Source organism: Hylobates moloch, unplaced genomic scaffold (genome assembly GCF_009828535.3).
Source record: "Hylobates moloch isolate HMO894 unplaced genomic scaffold, HMol_V3 SCAFFOLD_13, whole genome shotgun sequence".
Classification (NCBI taxonomy): Eukaryota; Metazoa; Chordata; class Mammalia; order Primates; family Hylobatidae; genus Hylobates; species Hylobates moloch.
The window spans coordinates 47243134-47270822 of NW_026652288.1; the positions used below are offsets into that span (position 1 = coordinate 47243134).

Below are 27689 nucleotides of genomic sequence, written 5' to 3' on the forward strand. Positions count from 1 at the left end.
TACCCATGCCCGCACTTGGTAGTGAAGAAGGGAGATACCAGGCCCACATACCCTTGGCATACTAAGAAACTGGCATGTGTGGGCAGCAGCCCTCTCTCTGGGCATGCCCAAAGGTGGAGGTCTTTTTTGGAAAATGTTGAAAGGACAGGTGGGTAGGGGTGTGGGTGACAAATGGAATGTGGAGCATGCTATGGGAGAGACCGCAGCAGAAGGAAGATCCCCGCCAGGGGGAACTCCATGGTGTGCATTTTGGCTTTCAGCGTATAAAGGGGGAAACAATAGGGAAAGACTTGGTGCAAAAGAAGGGAAGGAACGGAAACAGACAGATGAGAAAAGGAAGATGACAGTATTGCAAGTGTTTCTTTCAATCGTTGCCAGGCCAGGCTTCGTTTAGCTACCCTGGTCTCTTCCTGCATACCCCAGCCCCCATTTATAGTACCTGGGGAATGGTAAGCAAAGAACAGGATCAGAGCATGATCTGAAAAGAACACTGAGCCTCCTCCCTGCTGGAACCCCCACCCCACAAAAAAGGTTGATGGATTGATGGTCCAGTTCTTTATTTAGAAACCTGATTGTTCAAGAACATGGTGGGTGCTTCACTCCTTTTTCACTGGGATTGTGCTGGAGGTGATGGGCAGCATTCTACCATTTCCTCAGCAACAGAGGTGAAGGCTCCTCAACTCAGAAGCACAAATTGTAGGGCACAGGGTGGGCAGGGAAAGGGAAAAGGAAGTCCCAAGGCAATTCAATAGAAGGGGGTAAAGCGACTCCACACAGCACTAAGGCTTGCTCAGTGCCTGCTAAGTGTCCTGCCCTGCTTGCTCTCTCCACCCACCTCCACTCAAAAGAGCCTACTAAATCTCCAGGTAGGCAGCAGGGAATATCCTCTCGTTAGGGGACAATAACAGGAAAAGCCACAGAGGAGAGGAAGAGGATTGAGTGAGAGTTCAGGAGAGCAAACATCACAGGCCCAGTGAGGTCTCAAGGTGGCTGCCAGCAGGGGCAGCAGCATTCACCCAGGGCCCCCACACCCAGAGTTGCCCGAGAGGTCCACAGCTCAGCTCCACTCTGCTGTTTGGCCCTCAGGGGTTCCAGGGTGGAGAGGTGGGGAGAAGGCAGGCCAGTCCAGGAAAAGTCTGGATTCCGTGAAGGGTCAAGTGCAGTGTTGGTCTCAGAAGTCAAATTCGTCCAGGTCCCCTGTGCCCTCCCCACCTGGAGAGCCCCACACCCGGCGGTAATTGCTCTCCAGCTCTTTCTGCCGCTGGCGTTCCTTCTGGGCCTCTTCTGCTCCCGGCACCTGGTGGGAGAGGCTAGAGGTGGGCTGGAGCTACTGGCGGTCAAGCCCAGGGAAGTCCTGGGCCAGGCGGCTGGGGGAAGGCAGGGAATGAGGACACCCATGTCCTGAGGGGCTCCTTCCTGCATGGCAGCACTCTGAGCCACTGGAACCCCAGCCTTGTCTTACAGATCAGGAAATGGAAGCTCAGCAATGGTGTGGCTGGGGCAAGCCCGCACCTCCACTCCAGGTGGGCTGGGGACAGGAGGGCTGGGGGCCAGGACTTGGGGGTAGAAGCCTCTTACCAAGATATTGAAGAAGATCTCCTTGAGGTTTCTCGTGTCCTCATCAGTCAGCCAACGTGCACCCTCTTCAGTCCCTTCAGCCCATGGGCGGACAATTTTGATCTCAATTTTCCCTGGAAAAGAGCAGTATGCAGTGAGAGGAGAGGATGGCTGGGAGCCTCAGGGCAGGCCCCCTGCCCCACTGGTCCCAGCCCCTCCACTTCCGGCAGCTTGCCCTTCCGACAGCGCTGGGTCCAGCCGCCCTCCAGGGCCCACCTGCAGCTGTGAGTCCCTCCCTCTCCAGCAGCTCCTTCACCAGCCCCTCGATTTGTTTCAGCTGTGGGTTTTCCCGTTTCATCTCGAGGACAGTCAGATCCTGATTAGGGCCTCCGAGACGGAGCTTGGTGACCCGGACCCGGACTCTGTGCTCAGGATCCTCCTCTTAGAGGGGGAGACACACAGGGAAACACAAAGCAGAGGCGTGACTCCAGGGTTAGGGGTGTGGGGGTCATCTCCCCCTAAAACATCAATTGGCTTTGGCAGCTCTTCCATCTCAACATGTATATGAGCCAGGGCTCAAAAAAATATGTGCCCCCCCCCCCGCCCGCCCAATTCAGCCTGTAGAGCTCCCTCCACCAATTGCAGCCTTCCATCTTCCCACCCTACCCAATAATTCTGCCCATCACCTATAGGAAAACAAATGTTTTCTGAAGCCAAACTCAGGCCACCTGCAGCAACAAAGTTTTGTTTGAAGAAGCAGGTTGGAAAAGTGTGGTCTCCTCCTCCGTATGTTGGGACTTTAAAGACATTTCAATGTTTATAGAGAGAGTGGGAATGGAAGGTTTGAAACTGGAACATTCCATTTAGAATATCTGATGTCCACACCCATGGGACCCTATGAAATGGACACAAGGGGATGCAAGGAGAAGAAATAATTTAAAGTCTATACAGGCTATTGGCTCATGTGCAGCTGGGCTCTCCTATTCATGCCCTGACAGCTGGGGCCTCTCTTGGTGCAAAGTCCTAAAGTGGTTTTCAGCATATAGACTCGCAAACATTCAATTACTGCCTACTGATCATCCATTGTGTGCCAGGCAGAGTGCTAGGCACTGGGTGTACAGGAGCAAACCACAAAACAAGCAGATATGCTCTAAAAGCTGCTTCCCAGAGGGATGAATAGGAGGTAAGCACGCAAAGGGATGATGGTGGTGGGAAGCAGGCACAAGTGAGGACAGTGTTCCAGCAACTGGGGAGAGAATGAGCACCCTCAGAAGGGAAGGAACAGGGTCCCCTCTGGGAACAGGACCAGCTGAGGGATGAAAACAACGCACTGGGCTACTCCTTCTTGTCTGACTGCTCTCACCTGTAGGTTGGGGTGATGGGGGAGGCTTTTTGGGGACAACCCTCTTTTTCTTGTGCTTCTTCACCAGCTCTGGACTCTGTTTTTCCTCCAGTCTTTTGATGAGTTTGTTGAGAGTGGATGTCAGAGCCAGCATTGCCCGATCCCGCTCTGACTCCTTCTTCAGCCCATCTGGGTCCAGCTCTTTCTCTGTCTGGAATACCCAAGAGACGAGAGTGAGTCAAGGGTCTGGGGCGTGGAGGCAGCCAGCAGGCTGGGCTCTGTAGGAGAGTCTGATATTTTGAAATGGAATTTTGCTTATCACCCAGGCTGGAGTACAGTGGTACCATCTCGGCTCACTGCAACCTCCACCTCCTGGGTTCAAGTGGTTCTCTTGCCTCAGCCTTCTGAGGAACTGGGATTACAGGTGCCCACTGCCATGCCTGGCCAACTTTTTTGCATTTTTACTAGAGAGGGTTTCGCCATGTTGGCCAGGCTGGTCTTGAACTCCTGACCTCAGGTGATCTGCTCGCCTCGGCCTCCCAAAGTGCTGGGATTACAGGTGTGAGCCACCGCGCCCGGCCAGAGAGTCTGATATTTAAGTCTTGTCCCTCTCTCTGGTCCTCCTTCCCCAACAGCCCCGATTAATTAGGGAAACAGCTACCACTTCCAAGTGCCCCGTCCTTGCCCTGTGCTGTGCCCTCTGTTTCTTTTAGCCCGTCAGCCTGTCCTGCTCCACGGGACCAGGCAGCTGTGGAAGCAACAGGAGGAAGAGCTGGGCTTGCCTCCTGGATGATGTTCTCCAGTTCCCGCTCCATGCCAGCCTTCACCTCCGAACGGAGCCGGTCTCGGTCTGACGGAAGCAGGATCCCTTCTAGTTCCTTCTCGAATTCTCCCAGTAACTGCCGTTCATCCTCATCTTCATCCTCATCCTCATCCTCGTCCTCTTCTTCTTCCATCTCTCTCTGCCGTTCTGGATCACCCCTTTCCTTCTCCTCTGGTTCCCTCTGAGGAACTTCTGCAGCATCATCCGCAGGCTGCTCTTGGCCTATATTTGGCTTCCCCTAGGTGGGTAGGGAGTGGGGAGAAAGACAGTTGGGGTTTCAACAGAGACACGTGGTTGGGGGCAGACAAACAGTAGCAGGTGTGTGGTACTGGGGGACCCAGGAGTTGAGTCCCAGGTCAGGGTAGTTTTTCAAATGCTCGCAGTTGGGAGGTGGGTTCTACCCATTCCCTAAGCACAGCCTATACCTTTTTTGTTCCACCTTTCAGCTCCTCTATGAATCGAATCAAATCCGCAGGGCTTCGAATGACTTTGACCTGCACGTTGTTCTGAAAATCTGAGATGAAAGAATAATAATCATGAACCTGTTCTGTTGTATTTAAATTTTTTTTTTTTTTTTTTTTTTTGAGACGGAGTCTTGCACTGTCATCCAAGCTGGAGCGCAGTGGTGTAATCTGTGCTCACTGCAACCTCTGCCTCCTGGGTTCGAGTGATTCTCCTGCCTCAGCCTCCCAAGTAGCTGGGATTACAGGCGCCTGCCACCACGCCCAGCCAATTTTTGTATTTTTAGTAGAGATGGGGTTTCACCATGTTGGCCAGGTTTGTCTTGAACTCTTGACCTCAGGTGATCCACCTGCCTCAGCCTCCCAAAGTGCTGGGATTACAGGCATGAGCCACCATGCCCGGCTCTTTTTCTTTTTCAACATGGTGTGTTACTATGTTGCCCAAGATGATCTTGAACTCCTGGGCTCAAGCAATCTTCCTGGGTCAGCCTTCCAAGTAACTAGGATTACAGGTGTGCGCTACTGCACTCCTAAATTCTCTCTGGATTCCTAAGTACAGGTAATGAGAGACCAAGGAAGGACATGGTCCCTGCCACTAGGATTTACCTGTGTGACAGTGAGACAAGGGCAAACATTTGCCTGCAGAGAGCACCGTCCTAAGGTGGACACCCTGGTAGGAGAGATAGATGCTAACAACCTGCTAAGTCCCCACTCTTCCATGCACTTCTGAGGCCCTTCTGGCAGTCACTCTAGCTTTTAGGACTACAGAGGAGATCCTAGGGCTAAGGGCTTGTCTTCCCTGGAACACTTCTCCTCTTTCCACAAATATTAACCATTTAGTTTGTTCAGTTCCAGGCCTTCTACTATGAATTATGGATGCATTCTCTTTTAATCTCATGCAACCCTCTAAAGTAGGGGTTATTACCCTCATTTTTTGGGTAAGAAAATTGAGGTTAAGTGAATTACAAAGTCACCAAGTGGTGGAGCCGCTGTGTTCTGCCACCTTGCTAAAATAGCAGTGCTGTCTACAAAGAGTATTAACTCCTATAAAAATGAATTTGCTGCTGGCCTGGCTACCCAACCTCCCTCCCAGTGCTTAGCTCTCCCCTCCATCCCTACCCCTGCCAATCCTAAAATACATTCAGTAAAGGAGACATGGAAGGTTCACTCACCACTGGGAGCACCTGAAGCTGAATCTGCTGCCTCAGTGCTCTCCTGCTCCTAACAAGGAGAAAAGGAGAGAGTCAAGTATGAAAGCCTGTTCATGCCCTCCATACTATGAAGGCAAAGGTTCTGGGGATATCCTTGCATCCCTAGGTAGATGTACGTGTCCTCACAATGGCCCCAGCTGCAGTGACCCTCCCCATCCCTATCCCACTCCTCTGAGGCAGCTGGTCTCACCTCAGCCTGCACCTCCTCCCCTCCTGGGGCCTGGTCCTCTGGCTCATTAAGCATCTTCCAGAAATCTGAGTCCTTACTGTCATCCTTGGTTGGGCTCGCATCTAGGGTACAGAGAACAGGGAGAGATTGATCTGACAGGAGGGGTGAGACAGAAGGCAGCAAATAGGATGGGGTCCCTTCCCCTCCTCTATCACCAAGGGATGAGGGCCCATGGTACTTTTCCACCCCACCCCACCCTACCAGTGAGTCAGGACAGTAAGATCAGGGGAAGGGAAGACATGGAAGTGAGTTTCACGGAACAGGTGAAACAAGGTCCTACCTGCCATCTTTTGGGGTGGCACCCCAGACTTGGTCTCACTCCACACTTGGGGGCCTAGATCTTGCAGCTCCTCTATGATTTTATCTCCATACTGCTTTGAGTCTACTGAGAAACAGCATGCAAGCAGGCCAGGAACACATTCCTCTGGCTATTCAATACTTGGTCTTTTGCCACCCCCTGCCCCCATATCTCCCCTTCTTCTCCTCCTTCTCTAATTACTCACCAGCTTGCCTCTGAACGTAGGCCATGTACTCCTCAGGCTGTAGGGAAGGGTGACAGAGGATGGCCTGGGGTGCAGCACTGGGTGGGGGCCGGAGGAGAGGGTGGGGGCAGAGCCGAGGAGTGCGAATGGTCAGTACATAAGAGCAGGACAAGGGCTCGTCCACGCGATCGATGTAGTCCCCAGAGATACCTGCACCCTCGTCACAGAGGAACTGCCAGGACAGAAAGGGTGAATACACTTAATCACCAACAATAATTTGCTTTAGTTATTAGAGCAGGTGTCTTTTACTAAGCACTGATTATCTGTCAAGCATTGTGCATACACTGTGCATATGGCACTTTACATAAATTGGCTCACTTATCACAAAGACCCAGTGAGGCGATATTGGTATCTCAACTTCGTGCCTCAAGAAACAGGTGTGATGCAGTTAAGGCACTTGTTCAGGTTGACTAGTTTTTAAATGGTAAAAACAAGAACTGAATTCAGGCAGCTTAACTGTAGGTAACCAATTTGTGTTTCATATTCTTGCTTTGTATAAATATTGTGTGTGTGTATATATATACTTTTATTTCCTTTATATAGGTATTATTATTATTATTATTATTTTTGAGATGGAGTCTCGCTCTGTCATCCAGGCTGGAGTGCAATGGCATGATCTCAGCTCACTGCAACCTCCGCCTCCTGGGTTCAAGCGATTCTCCGGCCTCAGCCTCTCGAGTAGCTGGGATTACAGGCACCTGCCATCATGCCTGGCTAATTTTTGTATTTTTGTAGAGATGGGGTTTCACCGTGTTGGCCCAGCTGGTCTTTAACTCCTGACCTCAGGTGATCCACCCACCTTGGCCTCCCAAAGTGCTGAGGTTACAGGCATGAGCCACGAGGCCTGGCTTGTATTTTTTTTAAAGTGTATATATATTTGTGTATAAATATGTATTTTTTATATATGTGCATATGGTAAAAAACTTCAAACAATTCTAAGATTCTTATATCATTCAGAAAGAGGGTAAAGATATTGATTGCCTTTGATAAATTAAGCATGCAATATTCTAATTTTTAAAATAACTATTAAAAGTAAGAGAGGCTGGTGGTTCACACCTGTAATCCCAACACTTTGGGAGGCCAAGGCAGGAGGATGGCTTGATGCCAAAAATTCAAGACCAGCCTTGGCAACATAGTGAGACTCATCTCCACAGAAAATTTTTAAAAATTAGCCAGGTGTGGTGGTGTGCACCTGTAGTCTTAGCTACTTGGGAGACTGAGGCAGGAAGATCCTTTAAGCCCGGGAGTTCAAAGTTACAGTGAGCTATGATCATGCCACTGCATTCCAACCTGTGTGGAAAGCAAGACCTTGTCTCAAAACAAACAAAAAGTGGGAGAGGTCCTACTTCTGAAATGGCAGCATGAAGGACTTCGCACACTCCACAGGGAAACTCCATAACTGATAAAATTTAAAAACACAAAGCATGGCTGGGTGCGGTGGCTCACACCTGTAATCCCAGCACTTTGGGAGGCCGAGGCAGGCAGATCACCTGAGGTCAGGAATTCGAGACCAGCCTAACCAACATGGAGAAACCCCGTCTCTACTAAAAATACAAAATTAGCCAGCTTTGTGGCGCATGCCTGTAACCCCAGCTACTCAGGAGGCTGAGGCAGGAGAATCGCTTGAACCTAGGAGGCTGAGGTTGCGGTGAGCCAAGATCGTGCCATTGCACTCCAGCCTGGGCAACGAGAGCAAAACTCTGTCTCAGTACAAACAAACAAACAAACAAACAAGCAAACACAAAGCATTTAAACTCTTTGGAAATTTTCCTAAGGACATATAACAAATGAGGAAATGTTTACTCAAGAAAATCTACTAAATCTTTTTTTTTTTCAGACAGGGTCTCACTGTGTCACCCAGGCTGGAGTGCAGTGGCATGATCACAGCTCACTGAAGCCTCAACCTCCTAGGTTCAAGTGATCTTCCCACTTCAACCTCGCAAGGTAGGACTACAGGTGTGTGCCACCATATCCAACTAATTTTTACAAGCTTTTTGTAGAGACAGGGTCCCGCTATGTTGACCAGGCTTTCTGGGGCTCAAGCAATCCTCCCACCCAAAGTGCTGGGATTACAGGTGTGAGCCACCATGCCCAGCTACTAAATCTTGAATAGTGAGAATTTGCAGCACTTGAACCATGACCTGCTCCCTCACTCTATGCCCCAAACCCCCACCCCACAGCTCAGTTAGACAAAAGCTCCACTCCAGCAGGTGAGCATAGTTTAAAAAAAAAAAAAAAAGGTGGGGTGGGGCGGTGGAGGGGGAGGGACTTCCTATTCTCTCAACATCCAGTCATGAGATATGGTATATGGTATTTTACCAGGAGGGCCACCAGCTCCAAGATACAGCTACTAAATTCCTGAAAAAGATCAAGGGCTTCCTTCCTCCACTCAGCCCCACCCACAGGGCAGAGGCTTTACCTCAAGTGCAGTGGGACAAAAGTATCAGGGCCCTGAACGCCCTCACTGAAGCTTGCTCAGAGAGTGGAGGTTTCACAAAAGGAGATGCAAACCGAGAGAGCAGAGGCTGTCATCCCTGCCTAGCTCCCTGCTCATAAAGCAGGAATGTCCGTCCAAGGGAAGCAAGCCATTGTTCCTGACCCCAACTCCAGAGCAGGGCCTCGGGGATTTTGCCCAGGGGGAGAGACAGTCCATAAGAACACAGAGCTCCAAAACATTCTCCAAAGGACCTGACTTAATATGAAACAGAGTATGGGGAAATTCAAGCCTATAGGCACTTCCAAAATGTAGAGATTTTGGCAGGAGGCAATTAAAAGGAGGCTGATTGCTCCATGATAGCAACAGGCTAAACCTTGGGACAGCTAGTTTAACAGAGAGAACCAGGGAAAGGGCAACTGAGAGCCGTCCTGGACTCAGAACAAACCTACATATTGCCCTCAAAAACTAGCCCGACAAAGGGACCCACAATTAACTGGACTAAACTATGGAACAACTTATGCCCCACATGTCAAAAACAATAAAGCAATTAGTTGGCAATGAATGGAGCCTAACAGCTGGGGGTGATACTGGCAGAGGCAGATGGCTTAACAAATTCACGAAAGAAACAGTCAAAAAGCCTGCTGAAACCACTGTCATCTAGTGTGGCTGTGTGCAGGGCCAAGACTGTGCACCCTGAGAACACACACTAGAGGCTTCATGTTGTGAGACTGAACGCAAGTAGTTCAGGCAAGTCACTGAACAAATGAACAAACAAAAGCCATGGGGTGGAGGGCAGGAATTTCTATCTGGAGTTACTACAACATACTATCTAAAATGTCTGGTTTTCAACAATAATTATGAAACATGCAGAAACAGTAAAGTATGAAACGTATATAGGAAAATATGCAGGCAACAGAAACCACCCGTGAGAGGGCCCAGATGTTGGATCTCACGAAGACTTAAAAGTAGCCGTTATATTAATAAATATGTTCAAAGAATTAAGAATTTAAGTCACACAAAGTATGTTCTCTGACCATAATGGAATAAAATTAGAAATGAATAAGGAAAAAAATTTGGAAATTCAGAACTATGTAGAAATTAAACAATATACTCATTAAGTAACCAATGAGTTAAAGGAAAAAAATCAAAAGAAAACTATAAAATACCTCAAAAATGAATGAAAATGAAGACATAACATATCCAAACTTACAGGATGCAGCTGAAGTAGTGCTTAGAGGGAAATTTATACCTATAAACATCAATTTTTTAAAAACAAAATCTTGACTCCATAATCTACCCTTCTATCTTAAGAAACTAGAAAAAGAAGAACACACTAAACCAAGAGCCAGCAGAGGGAAAGAACACAGACTAGGACAAAAATAAATGAAACAGAGAACAGGAATACCATCCCATGTGTCCAAAGACAGGGAACCACAGATACACCTTTGTAGGGAGTTTATATATGTTTTTAAGTTTCTGTAATAAAAAGTTTCAAAAAAGACAATCTTTAAATATCCATAACTTGCACCTGGCAATTATGCTTTTTTTGCTTACTTTCTTTTCTTTTTTAATAGATGCAGGGTCTTGCTCTGTTGCCCAGGCTGGTCTCAGACTCCTGGGCTCAAGTGATCCTCTCTCCTCAGCCTCCCAAAGTGTTGGGATTATTGGCATTAGCCACTGTGCCCAGCCCAATTATATGTAAGATATATTTACACATGCATATATGTACAATGTAATAATCATTTGTGATAACAAAAGAATTGGGGGGGGGGGGACTATTTCAACCAGTAGAATAATGGTGACAAAATGGTGGAACACACAATGGAATTTTATGCAGCTATAAAAACAAAAAAGGGCCAGGCATGGTGGCTCATGCCTGTAATCCCAGCACTTTGGGAGGCCAAGGCGGGCAGATCACGAGGTCAAGAGATCAAGGCCATCCTGGTCAACATGGTGAAACCCTGTCTCTACTAAAAATACAAAAATTAGCTGGGTGTGGTGGCACACACCTGTAGTCCCAGCTACTCGGGAGGCTGAGGCAGATGAATCCCTTGAACCCGGGAGGTGGAGTTTGCGTGAGCAGAGATCGCGCCACTGCACTCCAGCCTGGGTAACAGAACAAGACTCTGTCTCAAAAAAAAAAAAAGATGTAGTGCCACTGAAAGATCTCTAAGGTTTATTGTCAAGAGAAATAAAAGCAAGGTATAGAACAGTGTGTTTAATTTACTATATATTGTTTATAAATAAAGGGGAAAGGAAATAAGAATCTCCATTCATAATTGTTTGTAATCACACAAAAAGGCTGGAAGGATACATGCAAAACTAAGACCAGGGATAACCTGTGGGGCTGGAGCAGGGATGGAGGGGAGAGAATGGGAAATGAGCAGATGAGAGACAAGTATGGGAAGGAAATATTTCTTTCTTTTTTTTTTTTTTTTTTTTTTTTGAGACGGAGTCTTGCTCTGTCGCCCAGGCTGGAGCATAGTGGCGTGATCTCGGCTCACTGCAACCTCTGCCTCCCGGGTTCAAGCGATTCTCTTGCCTCAGCCTCCTGAGTAGCTGGGACTACAGACATGCCCCACCACACCCCGTAATTTTTGTATTTTTAGTAGAGACGGGGTTTCACCATGTTGGCCAAGCTGGTCTTGAACTCCTGACCTCAGGTGGTCCGCCTGCCTCGGCCTCCCAAAGTGCTGGGATTACAGGCATGAGCCACCGTGCCCAGCCGGGAAATATTTCATTACATACCTTTTAAATAATACTTTCTGGATTTTGTATCATGGGAAAGTATTATCTATTTAATAATTAGATAAGGAATTTAAAATAGCCATTAAAAACTTGTGAGAGATATATAGATAGTTGGAGACAAATCTATGAGATATAAAAGAGGAAAAGCTGAAAATGGATGAGCTAGGCATTCATTTCAAGAAGTTGAACAAACAGCAAAATAAACCTGGAAAAGTAGAAGGAAGGAAAATAAAGATTAGAGTAGAAATTAATAGAAAACAAATACAATAGAGAAGCTCAACAGAGCCAAAAGTTGTTTCTTTGAAAAAACTAATAAAACTGACTAACCTCTGATGTGACTGACCAGTAACAAATGAGTGATGCAAAAATAACCCATGAGGAATGAAAAGAGGAACCTAATTACAGATGCCACAGAGATTAAAAAGATAGAAGAATATAATGAACTTTATGCCAATAAATCTTAAAAGTCAGATGAAATGAACAAACTCCTGAAAAGAAAACTTACTTAAACTGTCCCAAGTAGAAATAGAAAACTTTGAATATCCCTAAAACTACTTCAGAAAATGAATCAGTAGTTAAAAATCTACCCGCAGCCAGGTGCAGGTGGCTCACGCCTGTAATCCCAGCACTTCAGGAGGCCAAGGCAAGTGGATCATTTGAGGTCAGGAGTTTGAGACCAGCCCGGCCAACATGGCGAAACCACATCTCTACTAAAAATACAAAAATTAGCTGGGCATGGTGGCACACGCCTATAATTCCAGCTACTTGGGAGGCTGACGCACGAGAATCTCTTGAACCTGGGAGGTGGAGGTTGCAGTGAGCCGAGATCATGCCACTGCACTCCAGCCTGGGTGACATAGTGAGACTCTGTCTCAAAAAAAAAAAAATAATAATAATAAAGGGATCATCAGGGATAATATATATGACCACATTTGGTTCATTTCAGGAATGCAAAGTTGGTGCAACATTAGAAAACCTATAAATTATTTAATTTCAAAATTAAACATAGCCTTAAAACATATAAATAAAAAATTAACAAAATTGCCAAATCCACCGTCACAGTGGGAACATTAACAGAGTTCTTTAAATGATCACTAGTCAACTCAACATAAAATTGTAGAAAATCTGAACAATACAGTGAGCATCTTGAACTGCTTACTTGGAGAAAAGACATGCTTTCAAGCACAAACATACAATTTTTTTAAAATTCATCAAAAAGAAAGTCTCAACAATCACCAAAAGAATCACTGACACAATGGCATAAAATTAGAAACCAATAGCAATCATATAAAAACAACAAAGCAAAACACATTTGTTTAGAAATATATTAAGCATAATTCTAAATAAGTTCAGAAGCACGTAGAAACCATAATGAAAATGGAAACACCACATATTAAAATTTGAGGGATGCAACCAAAATAGTACTTACAGTGAAATGCAGAGCTTTAAGTGTATAATTAAGAGAGAAGACAGATTGAAAAGCATTTCGCTGAAGAAGTTATAAAAATATTTGCAATTCATGTCAAAGACAAAAGGATAATATCTCTACTATATAGAGTTCTTATAAATTGACAAGAAAAAGACCAGCAAGCCATTAGGAAAATGAGCAAAGAATTTGGATAGCTGAAAGAAAAGAGTAAAGAAGGGAGTAGAGACAACCCTTAAATGAGTAAAATCAGACTTTTTTTTTTCTTAAGAGAAATGCAAATTAAAACCACACTAAGAAATCATTCTTTCTCTGATGCCTAGCTGATGATTGGCCAAAATCCAAAAGTTTAAAAATATACTGGGTTGGCATGGCTATAGGGAAATCAGCATTCCCCTACGTTGTTGGAGTGAAAGTAATCTACCTAAGCAGAGTGATTTGGCAGCACATAGCAAAATTACACAAACTTAGTGCAGCACATAGCAAAACTACACAAACTTACTTCCAGGAACTCAATTTACATATCCTCTGTAAGTACAAGATTATTCACTGCAGCACTTGTGTGTTAATAAAAGATTTAAAGGAGGCTAAATGTCCATCAACAGGGAACTATTTAGATAAACAATGATACAGCTATATAACAGAATAACAGAAACTATATGCAGAAATAAGGATGACTTTTTTTTTTTTTTTTTTTGGAGACAGTGTCACTCTGTTGCTCAGGCTGGAGTGCAATGGTATGACAACAGCTCACCGCAACCTTCACCTCCTGGGCTGAAAAGATCCTCCCTTATCAGCCTCCTGAGAGCTGGGACCACAGGCACACACTACCACACCTGGCTAAATATTTTTTTGTAGAGATGGGATCTCACTACATTGGCTAGGCTGGTCTCAAACTACTGGCCTCAAGCGATCCTCCTGCCTCCACTTCCCAAAGTGCTAGGATTACAGGCATGAGCCGCCACACCTGGCCCAAGTAAGGTTTTATATATATACTGATTTAGAAAGAGTGCAAAGATATATGCTTATATGTGCTTTTAAAAAAAATCTCAGAGTATATAAAGAAATTAACAATGGTTACCTTTCTTTAAGGATGGAAAGAGGCTAATGAAGGACAATATGTGTTAATACTTTTCTCTGTATACCTTTTAAGCATTTCTATAGTTGAGTTATATGAATGTGATGCCTATTCAGAACATTTAATATAGAATTTTTTATTTAAAAAATTTGAGATGATGTCTTGCTCTGTCACTAAGCTGGAGTGCAGTGGTGTGTTCATAGCTCACTGTAGCCTTGACCTCCTGGGTTGAAGAGATCCTCCCAACTCAGCCTCCCAAGTAGCTGGGACCACAGGCACATGCCACCACACCTGGCTAATGTTTTTTTTTTTTTTCCATAGAGACAGGGTCTCACTGTGTTGCCTAGGCTGGCCTCAAATGCCTAGCCTCAAGTGATCCTCCCACCTTGGCCTCCCAAAATGATAGGATTATAGGGCATGAGCTATGATGCCTGGCCAGAATTTTTTAATGTTAAAAAAATTCAAGTTGTTAGAAAAAAAAGAAATCAGAATAACACAAAGAAAGGAGAAGGAAGGAAATAACAAAGATAAAATAATGAACATGTGGCAGGACACAGTGGCTCACACCTGTAATCCCAGCACTTTGGGAAGCTGAGGCAGGCGGATCACCGGAGGTCAGGAGTTCGAGACCAGCCTGATCAACATGAAGAAACCCCGTCTCTACTAAAAATACAAAAATTAACCAGGCATGGTGGCGCATAAAGCACCATCCCCTTGGTGCTTTCTCGTGACAGTGAGTGAGTTCTCAAGAGATCTGGTTGTGGCATGTCCCCCCTCTCTCTTTTGCTCCTGCTCCCACCATGTGAGACTCTGGCTCCCCACTTGCCTTTCACCATGATTGGAAGCTTCCTAAAACCTCCCCAGAAGTAGAGGCTGCTATGCTTCCTGTATGGCCAGCACAACTGTGAGACAATTAAACCTCTTTTCTTTATAAATTGCCCAGTTACAGGTATTTCTTTATAACAATGTGAGAATGGACTAATATGATGTTAGTGAAATACTAAATGGACAACAGAGAGGATAAACAAAACCAAAAGGTGGTTATTGGACTAATAAAGTAGACAAGCCTCTGGCAACATAGATCAAGAAAAAAGAGAAAAGGCAAAGTCAATATTAGGAATGCAAAAGAGGATATATTTACAAAAAGAGATTATTAAAAAACAAGAAAACCTGTAATTTTATGCTAATACATTTGAAAATTTAGACAAATGAATAATGGCCCATGAAATTATACTTTATTAAAGCTTCATGATGCAGCAAACCGAAAAAGCCTTACAATCTTTAAATAAATTAAATCAGTAGCAACAACGACCCCCACAATATACCGGTTTTGTAGCATATTGTGGGGATGGGGAGGATTTATTTTATCTAACTTTTTATTTTCCCAGAGAGTCATGCTCTGTCACCCAGGCTGGAGTCCAGTGGCATAACAGCTCCTAACAGCCTCAACCTCTCCAACTCAAGCAATCCTCCTGCTTCAGCCTCCCAAGTAACTGGGACTACAGGTGTACACCACCACATCAGGCTAATTTAAAACTTTTTTTTTGAGAGACAGGAGTCTCATTATGTTGCTCAGGCTGGGCTCCTAGGCTCAAGCAATCTTCCTGCCTTGGCCTCCCAAAGTGTTGGGATTACAGGCATGAGCCACCACACCCGACCCTACCTAACCTTTGAAGAATAATCTCTATCTTAGCAAACTGCCCCACAGAGCAGAAAAAGAGGGAAGCTCCTCAAGATATTTTATGAAGTGAATGCAACTTTATATAAAAACAAGGTAAGTACAAGAACAGAAAATTATAGACCAATTCACTTATGAAAATAGTTCTAAAAGTTAATTATACTATCAGGATACTGAATATAGCAATGTATAAAAAAAAACTTCATGACCATGGATTATCCCAGAAATGAAAGAATAAAAAAAACTAGAAAATAAATTAGTTTGGCCGGGTGCAGTGGCTCACGCTTGTAATCCCAGCACTTTGGGAGGCCGAGGCGGGCGGATCACGAGGTCAGGAGATCGAGACCACGGTGAAACCCCGTCTCTACTAAAAATACAAAAAAATTAGCCGGGCGTGGTGGCGGGCACCTGTAGTCCCAGCTACTCGGAGAGGCTGAGGCAGGAGAATGGCGTGAACCCGGGAGGCGGAGCTTGCAGTGAGCCGAGATTGCGCCACTGCACTCCAGCCTGGGCGACAGGGCGAGACTCCGTCTCAAAAAAAAAAAGTAAATTAATTTAACATTTTTAATATTAAAAAAACCATATGACTATCTCAATAGACACAGAATAAGCATGTGTTAAAATTCCACACCTATACATAGTGAAAATATCCAGCAGTCTAGGTACAGAATTGAACTTCACATACCTGATAAAAGGTATCTGCAAAAAAGCCTGCAGGAAAACATCATGCTAACAGTGAAACTTCAGGAGCATCCCCTTTAAAGTCAGAAACAAGTCAAAGATGCCCATCATTGCCACTTCTGTTGCACTCGAGGTATAAGAAAAATGAAATGTATAAGACTTAGAAAGGAAGAAACCAAAACTGTTTCTCTTGCAGATGACATAATTATCTATACAGAAAATCTACAAGAATTTGTGAACTACTAAAAATGAAAGAGTTCAAAAAAAGTTGCTGAGTATAAGATCAATATGTAAAACCAATAATGTGACCACGTACCAGCAACAATCAGAAAACGGAATTTTTGGCCAGGCACAGTGGCTCATGCCTGTAATCCCAGCACTTTAGTAGGCCGACGGTGGATCACATGAGGCCAGGAGTTTGAGACTAGCCTGGCCAATATGACGAAAACTCCTCTCTAAAAAAATTACAATAATTAGCCGGGCATGGTGGTACGCACCTGTAATCCCAGCTACTCGGGAGGTTGAGGTAGAGAATCACTTGAACCTGGGAGGCAGAGGCTGCAGTGAGCCAAGATCGCACCCTAGCCTTGATGACAGAGCAAGACCCCATCTCAAAAAATAATAATAATAAAGAAAATGAAATTTGTAAAAGATGCTACTTAAAATAGCATCTAAAACTATGAGGTCCTGTATGTTTGAAATATATGCATACACAAACAAGACAAAAATAAAAACTATAAGGTATCTAAGACTAATCTCACATAAGACGTAGAAGAATTTTTAGAGAAAATTAAAACTTTACTAAAATATAGGACAACAAGTAAATGGAAACAAACATGTTCATAGTGTGTGAAGACTTCATATTATAAAGTATCGATTCTCTCCAAATCAGTCTAAAATTAAATTCCAACCAAAATCCCCAAAAGGAGTTTTAATAGAACTTGGCCAGTGATAGCCCCGACAGTTTTGAAGTATATCCTACCAGATACCAAGATTTATGAAAAAGCTATAGTAATTAAAACAATGTGGTAATGACATAGGAATAGATAGACTATTGGAAAAAAAGAGAAGCCAAGAAGAAAATGCACATATATTTGAGAACTTGGTAAATAACTGAGGAGGCATTACAAATCAGAGAGGAATGTATGGACTATTCAATAAACAGTGCTGGGGCAACTGTGGAAAATAGGTGTATCTAGGTCCTAACCTTATAACATACATTAAGATAAATTTTTACTGAATTGTAGTCCAAAGTATGAGAAACTCTATTCACGCTTTTCTACTTTTTTTAGAAACCTAAAAAAATAGATGAATAGTAAATATGAAAGGATTAAAGACATAAGATGTACAAGGTATAAAGAAAAAGACTGATAAGTTTGACTATATTGGAATTTAAATTTTTTAAATTAAAATTCATTTAAGGCACTAGAAACAAAACAAAAAGACAAAGTATAGCTAGAAAGAATGCAGGTGACAAATAATTAAATCTGAAATTTATATAAAGAATGCCTTCCTAACTTATTCTGTGAGGCTGGCATTACCATAATATCAAAGCTAGACAATACTACTACAAAATACTACAAGAAAATAGACTAATATCTTCTTTTTTTTTTTTTGAGATGGAGTCTTGCTTTGTCACCCAGGTTGGAGTGCAGTGGTGCGATCTTGGTTTGCTGCAACCTCCATCTCCCAGGTTCAAGCGATTCTCCTTTCTCAGTTTCCCGAGTAGCTGGGATTACAGGTGTGCGCCACCACGCCCAGCTAATTTTTGTATTTTCAGTAGAGATGAGGTTTCACCATGTTGGCCAGGCTGGTCTCAAACTCCTGACCTCAGATGATCCACCTGCCTTGGCCTCCCAAAGTGCTAGGATTACAGGTGTGAGTCACCACTCCCGGCGACTAATATCTTTTATACATACAGATGCAAAATTCTTCAACTAAATGGTAGCAAACCAAATTCAGCAGCATATTAAAAGCATTATACATCATGATTTATGTTGGATTCACTCCAAGAATGCAAGGATGGTTCAACATAGGTAAATCAATGTCATATACTATATTAATAGAATGAAGGGGAAAAAACCCACATGATCATCTCAACTGATGCAGAAAATGGACTTGATAAATTCAATAACCTTTTCATGTAAAAAAACAATCAACTAGGAATAGGAGGGAATGTCTTCAGTTATTGATAAAGTCCATATAAGAAAAACCCACAGCTAACATCATACTCAATGGTGAAACACTGAAAGCTTCTCCCTTAAGATTAGGAACAAGACAAGGATAGCCATTCTCTTCATTTCTATTCAACATAGTACTGGAAGTTTTAGAGTGATTAGGAATGAAAAAGAAATGAAAGGCATCCAATAGTGTTTTTTATAGAAAAAAAAATCTTAAAATTCACATGGAATCTCCAGGGATCCCAAATATCCATAACAATCTTAAAAAAAGAACAAAGTTAGAGGACTCACATTTCCTGACTTAAATCTTAATACAAAGCTACTATAATCAAAACAGTGTGATACTGGCAAAAAGACAGACATATTTACCAATGGAATAGAATAGAGAGGCCAGAAATAAACCCTCACATATATAGTCAATTTATTTTTGGTAAGGATACCAAGAGTATTCCATGGGGAAAGGACAGTCTTTTCAACAAATGGTGCCAGGAAAACTGGATATCCATATTCAAAACAATGAAGTTGGACCATATGCAAAAATTACACCATATACAAAAATTAACTCAAAATCAGCATCTGGGCACAATGGCACACCCCTATAATCCCAGCTACTCAGAAGCTGAAGTAGGAAGCTTACCTGAGCCCAGGAGTTTGAGGCTAGCCTGGGCAACATAACGAGACCCCCATCTCTAATAAAAAAAAAATTAACCTCAAATGAATCAAAGACCTAAATTTAAAAGCTAAAACTATAAAACTCTTGGAAATCAAAATTAAAAGCTTTTGTGTGCCAAAGGACACTGCTGAGGCAGGAGAATCACTTGAACCTGGGAGGCGGAGGTTGCAGTGAGCTGAGATTGCGCCATTGCACTACAGCCTGGGCAACGAGAGTGAAACTCTGTCTCCAAAAAACAAAGCAAAACAAAAGATAGTAAAAAGGCAACCACAGGATGGGAGAAAATACTTACAAATCATAGATCTGATAAGGGATTAATATGCAGAATTTATTACATAAAGAACTCTCACAACTCACCAACAAAAACCAACTCAATTCAAAAATGGGCAGAGGATTTGAATAGACATTTCTCCAAAAAAGATATACAAATGGTCACTAAGCCCATGAAAAGATGTTCAACATCATTAATCACTAGGGAAATGCAAATCAAAAACCACTATGAGATACTACTTCACACCCATTAAGATGGCTATTATTGAAAAACAAGAAAAAGAAAACAAAAGAAAGGAAAATAAGTGATGGAGGTAGTATGGAGAAACTGGAACCCTGTGCACTGCTACTAGGAATGTAAAATGATGCAGCTGCTATGGAAAACAGTTTGGCAGTTCCTCAAAAAACTAAACCTAGAATTACCATAAGGCACATTCTACTCCTAGGTACAGACCCAAAAGAATTGAAAACAGGACTCAAACAGATACTTGTACACCAATGTTCATCGCACCATTATTCACAATAACCAAAAGATGAAAACAACCCAAGTGTCCATCCATTGACAAATAGGTAAACAAAATGTATATACAGACAATGGAACATGATTAAGCCATAAAAAGAAATAAAATTCTGATATATGCTACAACACGGATGAACCTTGAAAACACCATGCTAAGTGAAATAAGCCAAACACAAAAGGACAAATCTTGTATGATTTCACTCATATGAAATACCTAGAACAGGAAACTCATACAGACAGAAAGTAGAACAGAGTCTGGAAGAGGGAGAAATAGGAGTTATTTTTGTTTGGAATGATGAAAAAAGTTTTGGAAATAGTAGTGATGGTGATAGAACATTGTGAATGTTTCCACTGAATTGTACACTTAAAGATTGTTAGAATGATAACTTTTAGGTTATATATTGTTTCAATCACTAAAAAAATTGAGGGCCAGGCATGGTGGCTGTCACACCTGTAATCTCAGCACTTTGGGAGGCTGAGGCAGATGGATCACAATGTAAGGAGCTCGAGACCAGCCTGGCCAACATGGTGAAACCCCGTCTCCACTAAAAATACAAAAATTAGCTGGGCATGGTGGCAGGCACCTGTAGTCCCAGCTACTCGGGAGGCTGAGGCAGGACAATCGCTTGATCCTGGGAGGTGGAGGTTGCAATGAGCCGAGATCACACCATTGCACTCCAGCCTGGGCAACAAGAGTGAAACTCTATCTCAAAAAACAAAACAAAACAAACAAAAAATTGAATTCACCAATAACATACACTCCTATAACCCAGTGATTCTACTTTCTAGGTATTTCCCTGGAGAAATTCTTGTACACTCACAATAAGACCTACATTGCAGCACTGTGTATAACGGCATTAGAGTTGAAACCCAACTGTTTATCAACAGAGGAATGGGTAAGTAAGCAATGAAACACAATACAGACATTAAAATCACTCAACCAGGCCAGGCACAGTGGCTCACACCTGTAATCCCAGCACTTTGGGAGGCCGAGGTGGGTGGATCACTGAGGTCAGGAGTTCAAGACCAGCCTGGCCAACATGGTGAAACCCCTTCCCTACCAAAAGTACAAAAATTAGCCGGGCGTGGTGGTGGGCGCCTATAGTCCCAGCTACTCAGGAGGCTGAGGCAGCAGAATCGCTTGAACCCAGGAGGCCGAGGTTGCAGTGAGCCTAGATTGCGCTACTGTACTCCAGCCTCGGTGACAGAGTAAGACTCTGTCTCAAAAAAAAAAAAAAAAAAAATCACTCAACCAGAGCTCCATGTCATGCCACGGAATGGCAAACACACTGATCAGTGAAAAAAAAAGTTGATACTCCTGATGTATAATTTTAAAACACAAAACGCTATCTATTGTCTGTAATATATATATCAGTAATAAAAATACAAAACAAGCATAGTGAGGGTTGTGGTTGTTTCTGGCGAGGAGGGAGAGTGACTAAATATGAAGGTGGGCTTTAGCTATTAGCATGAGCATTTTATTCCTTCTTTTAAACCAGAGATCTGAAGCAAATCAGGCAAAATATTAACATCTGTTTAACTTGGCAGTGAATTTATGGGTCTCTATGACTTTTTTTGTATAATTGTATGTTTTATAACTTAAAAAAACTTTGATATCTCTAAAATCTTACTTTATAAGAACTGAGTTGGTCTACCACCCTAGACCTTCCTTTTGAGGCAAATTGCTCTCCCAGGGTTCTGCATCTCAGCCTTGTCCACATTCTTTTCACATTCTCTCTACTGTACCTTGACCTCCCTTTCCTCCTCTCCACTAACATTCACCCAACAGCCTTCAGCATGTTCTAGTCTGTTCCATCTTAAAACACACACCAACCACAGAATGCCTCCTCTCTCAACCCCCCAGCACCTCTCACTAATGCTTACCTTTTATCTCCCCTTCATATCCAAACGTCTTCAAAGATTTCCACTTTCTTTTTCTTTTTTTTTTTTTTTTTTTAGACAGTCTCACTCTGTCACCCAGGCTGGAGCGCAATGGTGCGCTATCAGCTCACTGCAACCTCCGCCTCCCGGGTTCAAGCAATTCTCCTGCCTCAGCCTCCTGAGTAGCTGAGACTACAGGCGCCCACCACCACACCCGGCTAATTTTGTATTTTTAGTAGACATGGGGTTTCACTATATTGGCCAGACTGTTCTCAAACTCCTGACCTCAAGTGATTTGCCTGCCTTGGCCTCCCAAAGTGCTGGGATTACAGGCATGAGCCACCGCGCCCAGCAGAGTTCCACTTTTTCACCACTTTTCTCAACACCTCATCTTCACCACTCTGCTCAAATTGCCCCAGCAAAGATCACCAATGACCTCAAAATTAAGTTCAACCAAAGGATTGGTCAGGGGTGCCTGGAAGTAGAGAATTTATACTTTCCATCTAGCTCTCTTCTCTACTGTCTGAATTTTTTATTTCCATGTACATGTTTTGCCTTTATTAAAATAATAATGACTATGATTGCCTATAAGCAGTTTTTAATCCTCTTCCTTGAAGGTTCAGACACAGCCAACACCATGGACCAATTTCCCCTTGAAATATGTCCTTCCTCATTTCCACGTCACCATAGCCTTCTCTCTGGCCCTTTCTTCTGGCAAAACCCTCTTCTTCCCATGCTCTCAGTGATGGCTTCCTTGAAGTTCCATCCCACTTTTCTCATTAGATACTGTTTTCTTTGGGGGATTTCATCCATACCTTGGCTTCAGTTATGGCTGATACAAGGATGACTCCCCACCTCTGGGTTCAATTCAGATCTCTGTGCTAAACTCCAGACCCAGAGATCCACAGCCTCCCTGGAAATCTCTACTTGAATGCCTAGCAGCCACTAAAATCATATTCAAAGCCAAACTCACCATTTTCCTTCACCACACCTACTCCTCTTCCCATTATACCTATCTCAGTAACACAAATCACCGTCTATCTAACTGCACAAGCCAGAAGCCTGGAAATCATTCTTGACTCCTTCTTACTCTATTGATTTTGCCCCCTAAATCTCTCTCCAAATATTCACATTTCTTAATCCCCAGGCCACTTTTATTTCATACCTGGATTACTGCAGCTGCGTAAGTGAGCTCTCAATCTTTGCTATACTCCAGCTAGAGTGGGCCTTCAATTCCAAACCTGAATGTGTCATCATTCTGCTTCAAATACCTCATTGCCTCCCCCAACCATTGTCTCTTGGATTGTCTAAACTCCTCATCATAGCTACAGAGCCCTTCATGACCTGTCCCCTACCAACTGCCCAGACTCATCTCCTACACTCCTCTTCCCATGATTATCCCCTCAGTCCCTGTGAATATCTGTCAGTTCCTGGGATAGGCCATTGCCTCGTCTCCAGGCCTTTTACACTTAGCGCACCTTCCATTTGGAATGCCCTCTCATTCCCTCTGCCATCCTCTCCATCTGCTAGTCTAACTCCTCATCCTCCAATGTCAGTTCAAAGGTCACTTTTCCCAAGAGGCCTCCTTTTCATAGTTTCACAGTTAAATGTGGCTGTTCATTTAACATGTCTCCTGAGAGCAGGACTAGGTGTCATCCACCTTTTTGTTCCTAGTTTCTGTTAGTGCTCGGCACAGGGCATATGTTCACCACATATGAGGAAGCTATGCAGTCTTGACCTCAGTTCTTGGCCTACTGAAGATACAAACACCCAACGGAATAACTAGAATACAATGAAGTAAGTGCTATAACGGATTATATATGTGTGTGGATGCTTATATTATTAAGTGCTGAAGGAACACAACTAACTAATTTTCTGGGTTAATCAAAAAAGGTGACATTAGAACTGGCTTGTCAGTCATTTCATTCATTCAGTGAATAATTTCTAGGTACCTATTTGAGTGAAGCACTGTTCCAGGATCTGTGGATACAGCAGAAAACAAGACAGACATCATCCCTGCCTTCCCAGAGCTTATCTTAGTGAGGGAAGACAGAAATTAAACTTAAACAAATACAAGAATTTCAAGTAATGATACCTGCTTTGAAGAATGCAAAACACTGTGGATGCTTACCAGGACAGGAGCAATAGGGTGCGTGTGTGTGTGTGTGTGTGTGTGTGTGTGTGTGTGTGTGTGTGTGTGTCTGTTTGCTTATGTTAGGTTCCCTGGGAGTTGTCACTTGAATATAACCTGAATGAGGGGATGGGGCCAATCATTCAAAGATCTGCAGGAGACTGCTCCAGGCAGAGGGAACAATGAGGCCCACTGGTTCGAAGGACAGAAGAAGGCCAGTGTGGCAGAAATACAATGAGTCCTTATATCTCTATCCCAGAACTTGTCCCTGAATTCCAGAACCACAGAGCCAACTGTCAACTAGACATCACCACTAGGATGTCTAAAGGCACCTCAACCTTCAATATCCAAAACCAACCTAATTTCCTCCCCCAAACCTGTTCCTTCACACTTCAGTAAATTACAATTCCATCATTCCAGTTGCTCAAGCCAAAAATCTTGAAGTAATCCATGATTCTATCCCACATCGAAACCATCAACAAATCTCATTGGCTCTATCTTCAAAATATACCCAGAATCCAACTACTTCCCATCACCTCCACTGCCACCACCCTGGTCTGTGCTGAAACATTTGGATCTTAGCCTTTGTGCAAGGCAGAAACATTGAAGGTTTTTCAGGACTGAACAGAGAAGTGATGCAGACTTACAGGTGTGTTGGAGCCAACTGGTAAGTTTTGGAGAATGTTGCAAGACAGTTGACATCATTTGACTTGTGTGTCATGGGAGGATTTATACCACAGACATTGGCAAACGTTACAAATCAGGGCTTCCCTCCCACACCCATAGGGATCTGGGGGTCCAACACTTACCAGCACGCAATGGCAGGTACAAATCTGCATTATGGAAAGATAACTCTGGCAGGTGTCATGTAATTCTTTACAGGTGTGTATGAATACATGAGAATCACCCAAGGAACTTTTTGCATTCTATATGCCTGCCTCCACTCAGCTAAGGACCACTAGATGAGAAGCACTTGTGAAGAAGCTGTTCGCAGGGATGCAGGCGAGAGTGAAGGTACCGACCACAGGAAAGCATAGGAGAGTTTTGAGAGATATCTAGTGCTGGGATTACGGGCGTGAGCCACCGTGCCCGGCCTGGAAATAATGTGGGGTTTTTTTGCTTTTTTTTTTTTCCTTTTTTGAGACAGAGTCTCGCTCTGTCACCCAGGTTGGAGCACAGTGGCACAACCTCGGCTCACTGCAACGTCCGCCTCCCAGGTTCAAGCAATTCTCCTGTCTCAGCCTCCAGAGTAGCTGGGACTACAGGCACCCGCTAACACACCCGGCTAATTTTTGTATTTTTAGTAGAAATGGGGTTTCACCATATTGGTCAGGCTGGTCTCGAACTCCTGCCCTCAGGTGATCTGCCCGCCTCGGCCTCCCAAAGTGCCGGGATTACAGGCGTGAGCCACTGCGCCCGGCTGGAAATATGTTTTAAACTTTGGATTTAGGGTCTGGGAGGGACCCCCCCTGACTATAAGATGCAACCCTCTTCCCTTAGAATCTGAACTGTCCCTGTGGGAGTGTCAACTTCCCTCTCTCAAGACTCACCCGAACCTCGGCCTCCCGGGGCCTCCCATTGAGGTCACACTTGGACCCATTGCCATAGGTCTGGCTGTGGTAGCGTTTAAGACGATGCTGCTTGGAGGCCTGGAGAAGACATGAGGCAGGAAAGGGGGACATGAGAAAGATAGCAAAGAGGAAGGACGGCACTGCGTCCCCAAAGAGACAAAAGAATGGCCTGTGCCCCCAGGCCCCAGGAAACTTTGTCCTAATGGCCACCAAGCCCCAAGAAACAGATCAGCTAATCTTGACCCTCCCCTTCTTGTCAGGGCTCTCAGCCAGTAGCCAGAACCCTTTCTCCCCAAATCCCACACTCCTGCCACCTTGGCTGTTTCATCATCCCAGTCAAAGGCCGATTGGTAGTAGCCGAGATAGAGGACTTCACCCTTGATCTCTGAATCTGCAAGAGAAGCCACAGTGAAGCACTGTTACTCTTAAGAGGAGGAGAAAGGAACTGGGGAGGCAGGTTACCTTCCATGATATGACGCTAAGGGCTTAAGGAAAATATAGGAGTGAGTTACCTTCCATGTGGTATTGCTGGATGTGGCGTCCATAACAGAATTCATATGTCCACCAGTCCTTTGTCTGACAATTAAAAAATAAGCAATCAGGGGGATGGAGTGCAGACGTCTTTTCTTGGAACCAGAGTCTCCTGGCTCCAAGACACATAACCTCTCATCTACTTACACACTCAATTATCTTCCCTTCACTTCCACTGTCAATTTTCCAGACTGCCAGTAAGGAGGGAGGGCTGCTTTCCTTCTGTGACTTGGAGAGATATCTCTAAAGTCTGTTTTCCACTTGTGGTCTTTCCATTCCTCCCTTTTAAAAGATTTTTTAAATCCTCGTTTGCCCTCCATAAAGATAAGAAATTATGGTATCCCTGAAGCAATCATATTAGGGAAACATAGGAGAACCCAAAATTAAATATTAATTGAACTTCTTGAACATTCCTTGCACTGTTCTGGCCACTGGGAATACAACTGTGAACAAGATTAATTCTTTGACATCATGGAGTTTACATTCTAATGCGGGGAATCAGACCGAAAATAAACAAACTGATTCAGTAAATATGATTTCAGATCATGAAAAGTGCTACGATGAAAATAAAATAGGATACTGGAGCAGAGTGATAGGGCAAGGGGTGACTTCAGCAGGTAGGCTTAAGAAAGTACTCCTCCTACCCCACGCAGACCCTCAATCTTGCTTTAGCCCGTTTCTGAGATCTTCTATCCTAACCTGCTCCTACATTCAGCAAAGTTTCATCAGTGGTTGCAGGATTCTTTGCTTCTTTCCTGTCCGTGTAATCTGTCTACTCCTACAGTGGTCTTCTTAACCACTACAGGTCCCCTAGATCCTGCCTCATTCACTGGACTCCAGTTCTGGGATGAACTGCTAGTTTCCAAGCCCTCATTCTATCTAACCCAGTCCCTTTCACCTTCAGCAAGCAGGGAGCATCTCTCATTGGGCTCAACAACTCAGGGATCCCAGGCCCTTGGTAAGCAGGTGTTTCCTCCTCCCTTTCACGCTGGAAGTGAATAGCTCCAGCTGGCAGGCGACACTCATAGCGCTGTTTGTACTTAGAGGAGACAATCACCACGTCCGAAGATTGGCTCTGGGAAAGAAGAGAGGGTCGGGGGGCAAGGAAGCAAAGAAAGGCTGGGATCAGGAAGAACAACGAAATCCCTCTTCAAACCCTGGGGAAGAGCTCAGTCGAAGACAGAATAAGCCACAAGCCCTCCAGCTGTATTTAATGGGTGAGGGGAGAGGGCGCTCCCATTTCTCCACGGGGGCGGAGTCCGAGTGTTTCTATCAAAAACTGAGACCTGAAGGTTGACAGCGGGAAGCCCTACCTCTCCCAATTCCTGGCCCCCAGAGAATGGGTCTCAGTCTACGACCCCCAGGGGTCACCGTAAAAGCAATACCTGCTCTTCCCGATTCCCCGTAGGCTCCAGCCCCAGACTCTCGAGCTGCCCTTCTTCCTCTATCTCTTACCCGCTTCCTCTTCTGCCCGGACCCTCGACCCTTATACGCCTCTCACCTGCCCTCCCATGACAGGCAACGGCAGGATCTCGATCCCATAACGCATCTCACTCAGCTCCTCCAGGTTCAGGCTCCCGACACCACCGGTCAGACTTGCGGGTAACAGGAGTCCCAGAAGCAGCAGTCCTAACAAACTGGACAGCAGCGTTTCCGCCGCCATCTTTCGTTCCCCTTCTTATCCAGAGAATCTGTTTCCGCCCTAAGCCAGGCAGCGGC

At 44.2% G+C, this 27689-nt stretch overlaps 1 protein-coding gene across 8 annotated transcripts; it reads right to left on the reverse strand.

Annotated features, from left to right (window-relative positions):
* Positions 1 to 540: 540 nt before the first annotated feature.
* On the reverse strand, positions 541 to 27678 carry OS9 (OS9 endoplasmic reticulum lectin). Of its 8 annotated transcripts, none has more exons than XM_058426636.1 (15): positions 27472 to 27678; positions 26869 to 27045; positions 25952 to 26015; positions 25754 to 25830; positions 25419 to 25517; positions 6127 to 6337; positions 5904 to 6005; positions 5585 to 5685; positions 5356 to 5404; positions 4148 to 4236; positions 3727 to 3960; positions 2921 to 3110; positions 1834 to 1998; positions 1579 to 1691; positions 541 to 1297 (listed from the first exon to the last, which is right to left on the reverse strand). In XM_058426636.1, the coding sequence occupies exons 1-15, from the start codon at positions 27631 to 27633 to the stop codon at positions 1172 to 1174; spliced, it is 1959 nt and encodes a 652-aa protein (XP_058282619.1). In that variant the 5' UTR covers positions 27634 to 27678; the 3' UTR covers positions 541 to 1171. The 8 variants fall into 8 exon arrangements, with proteins under 8 accessions (XP_058282619.1, XP_058282618.1, XP_032029122.1 ...); XM_058426635.1 differs by having other exon boundaries at positions 5904 to 6008; XM_032173231.2 differs by having other exon boundaries at positions 3682 to 3960; positions 27472 to 27677.
* Positions 27679 to 27689: the final 11 nt, after the last annotated feature.

Excerpts from the sequence above, each read along its gene's own strand:
- OS9 (XM_032173230.2), bottom strand. The coding sequence starts at position 27,633 with ATGGCGGCGGAAACGCTGCTGTCCAGTTTGTTAGGACTGCTGCTTCTG. Across the intron at positions 3,111-3,681 it reads TGGAGAACATCATCCAGGAG|ACAGAGAAAGAGCTGGACCC; the intron begins GCAAGCCCAGCT and ends TGGGTATTCCAG. Across the intron at positions 1,999-2,920 it reads CCCATCACCCCAACCTACAG|AGGAGGATCCTGAGCACAGA; the intron begins GTGAGAGCAGTC and ends TCCCCCTCTAAG.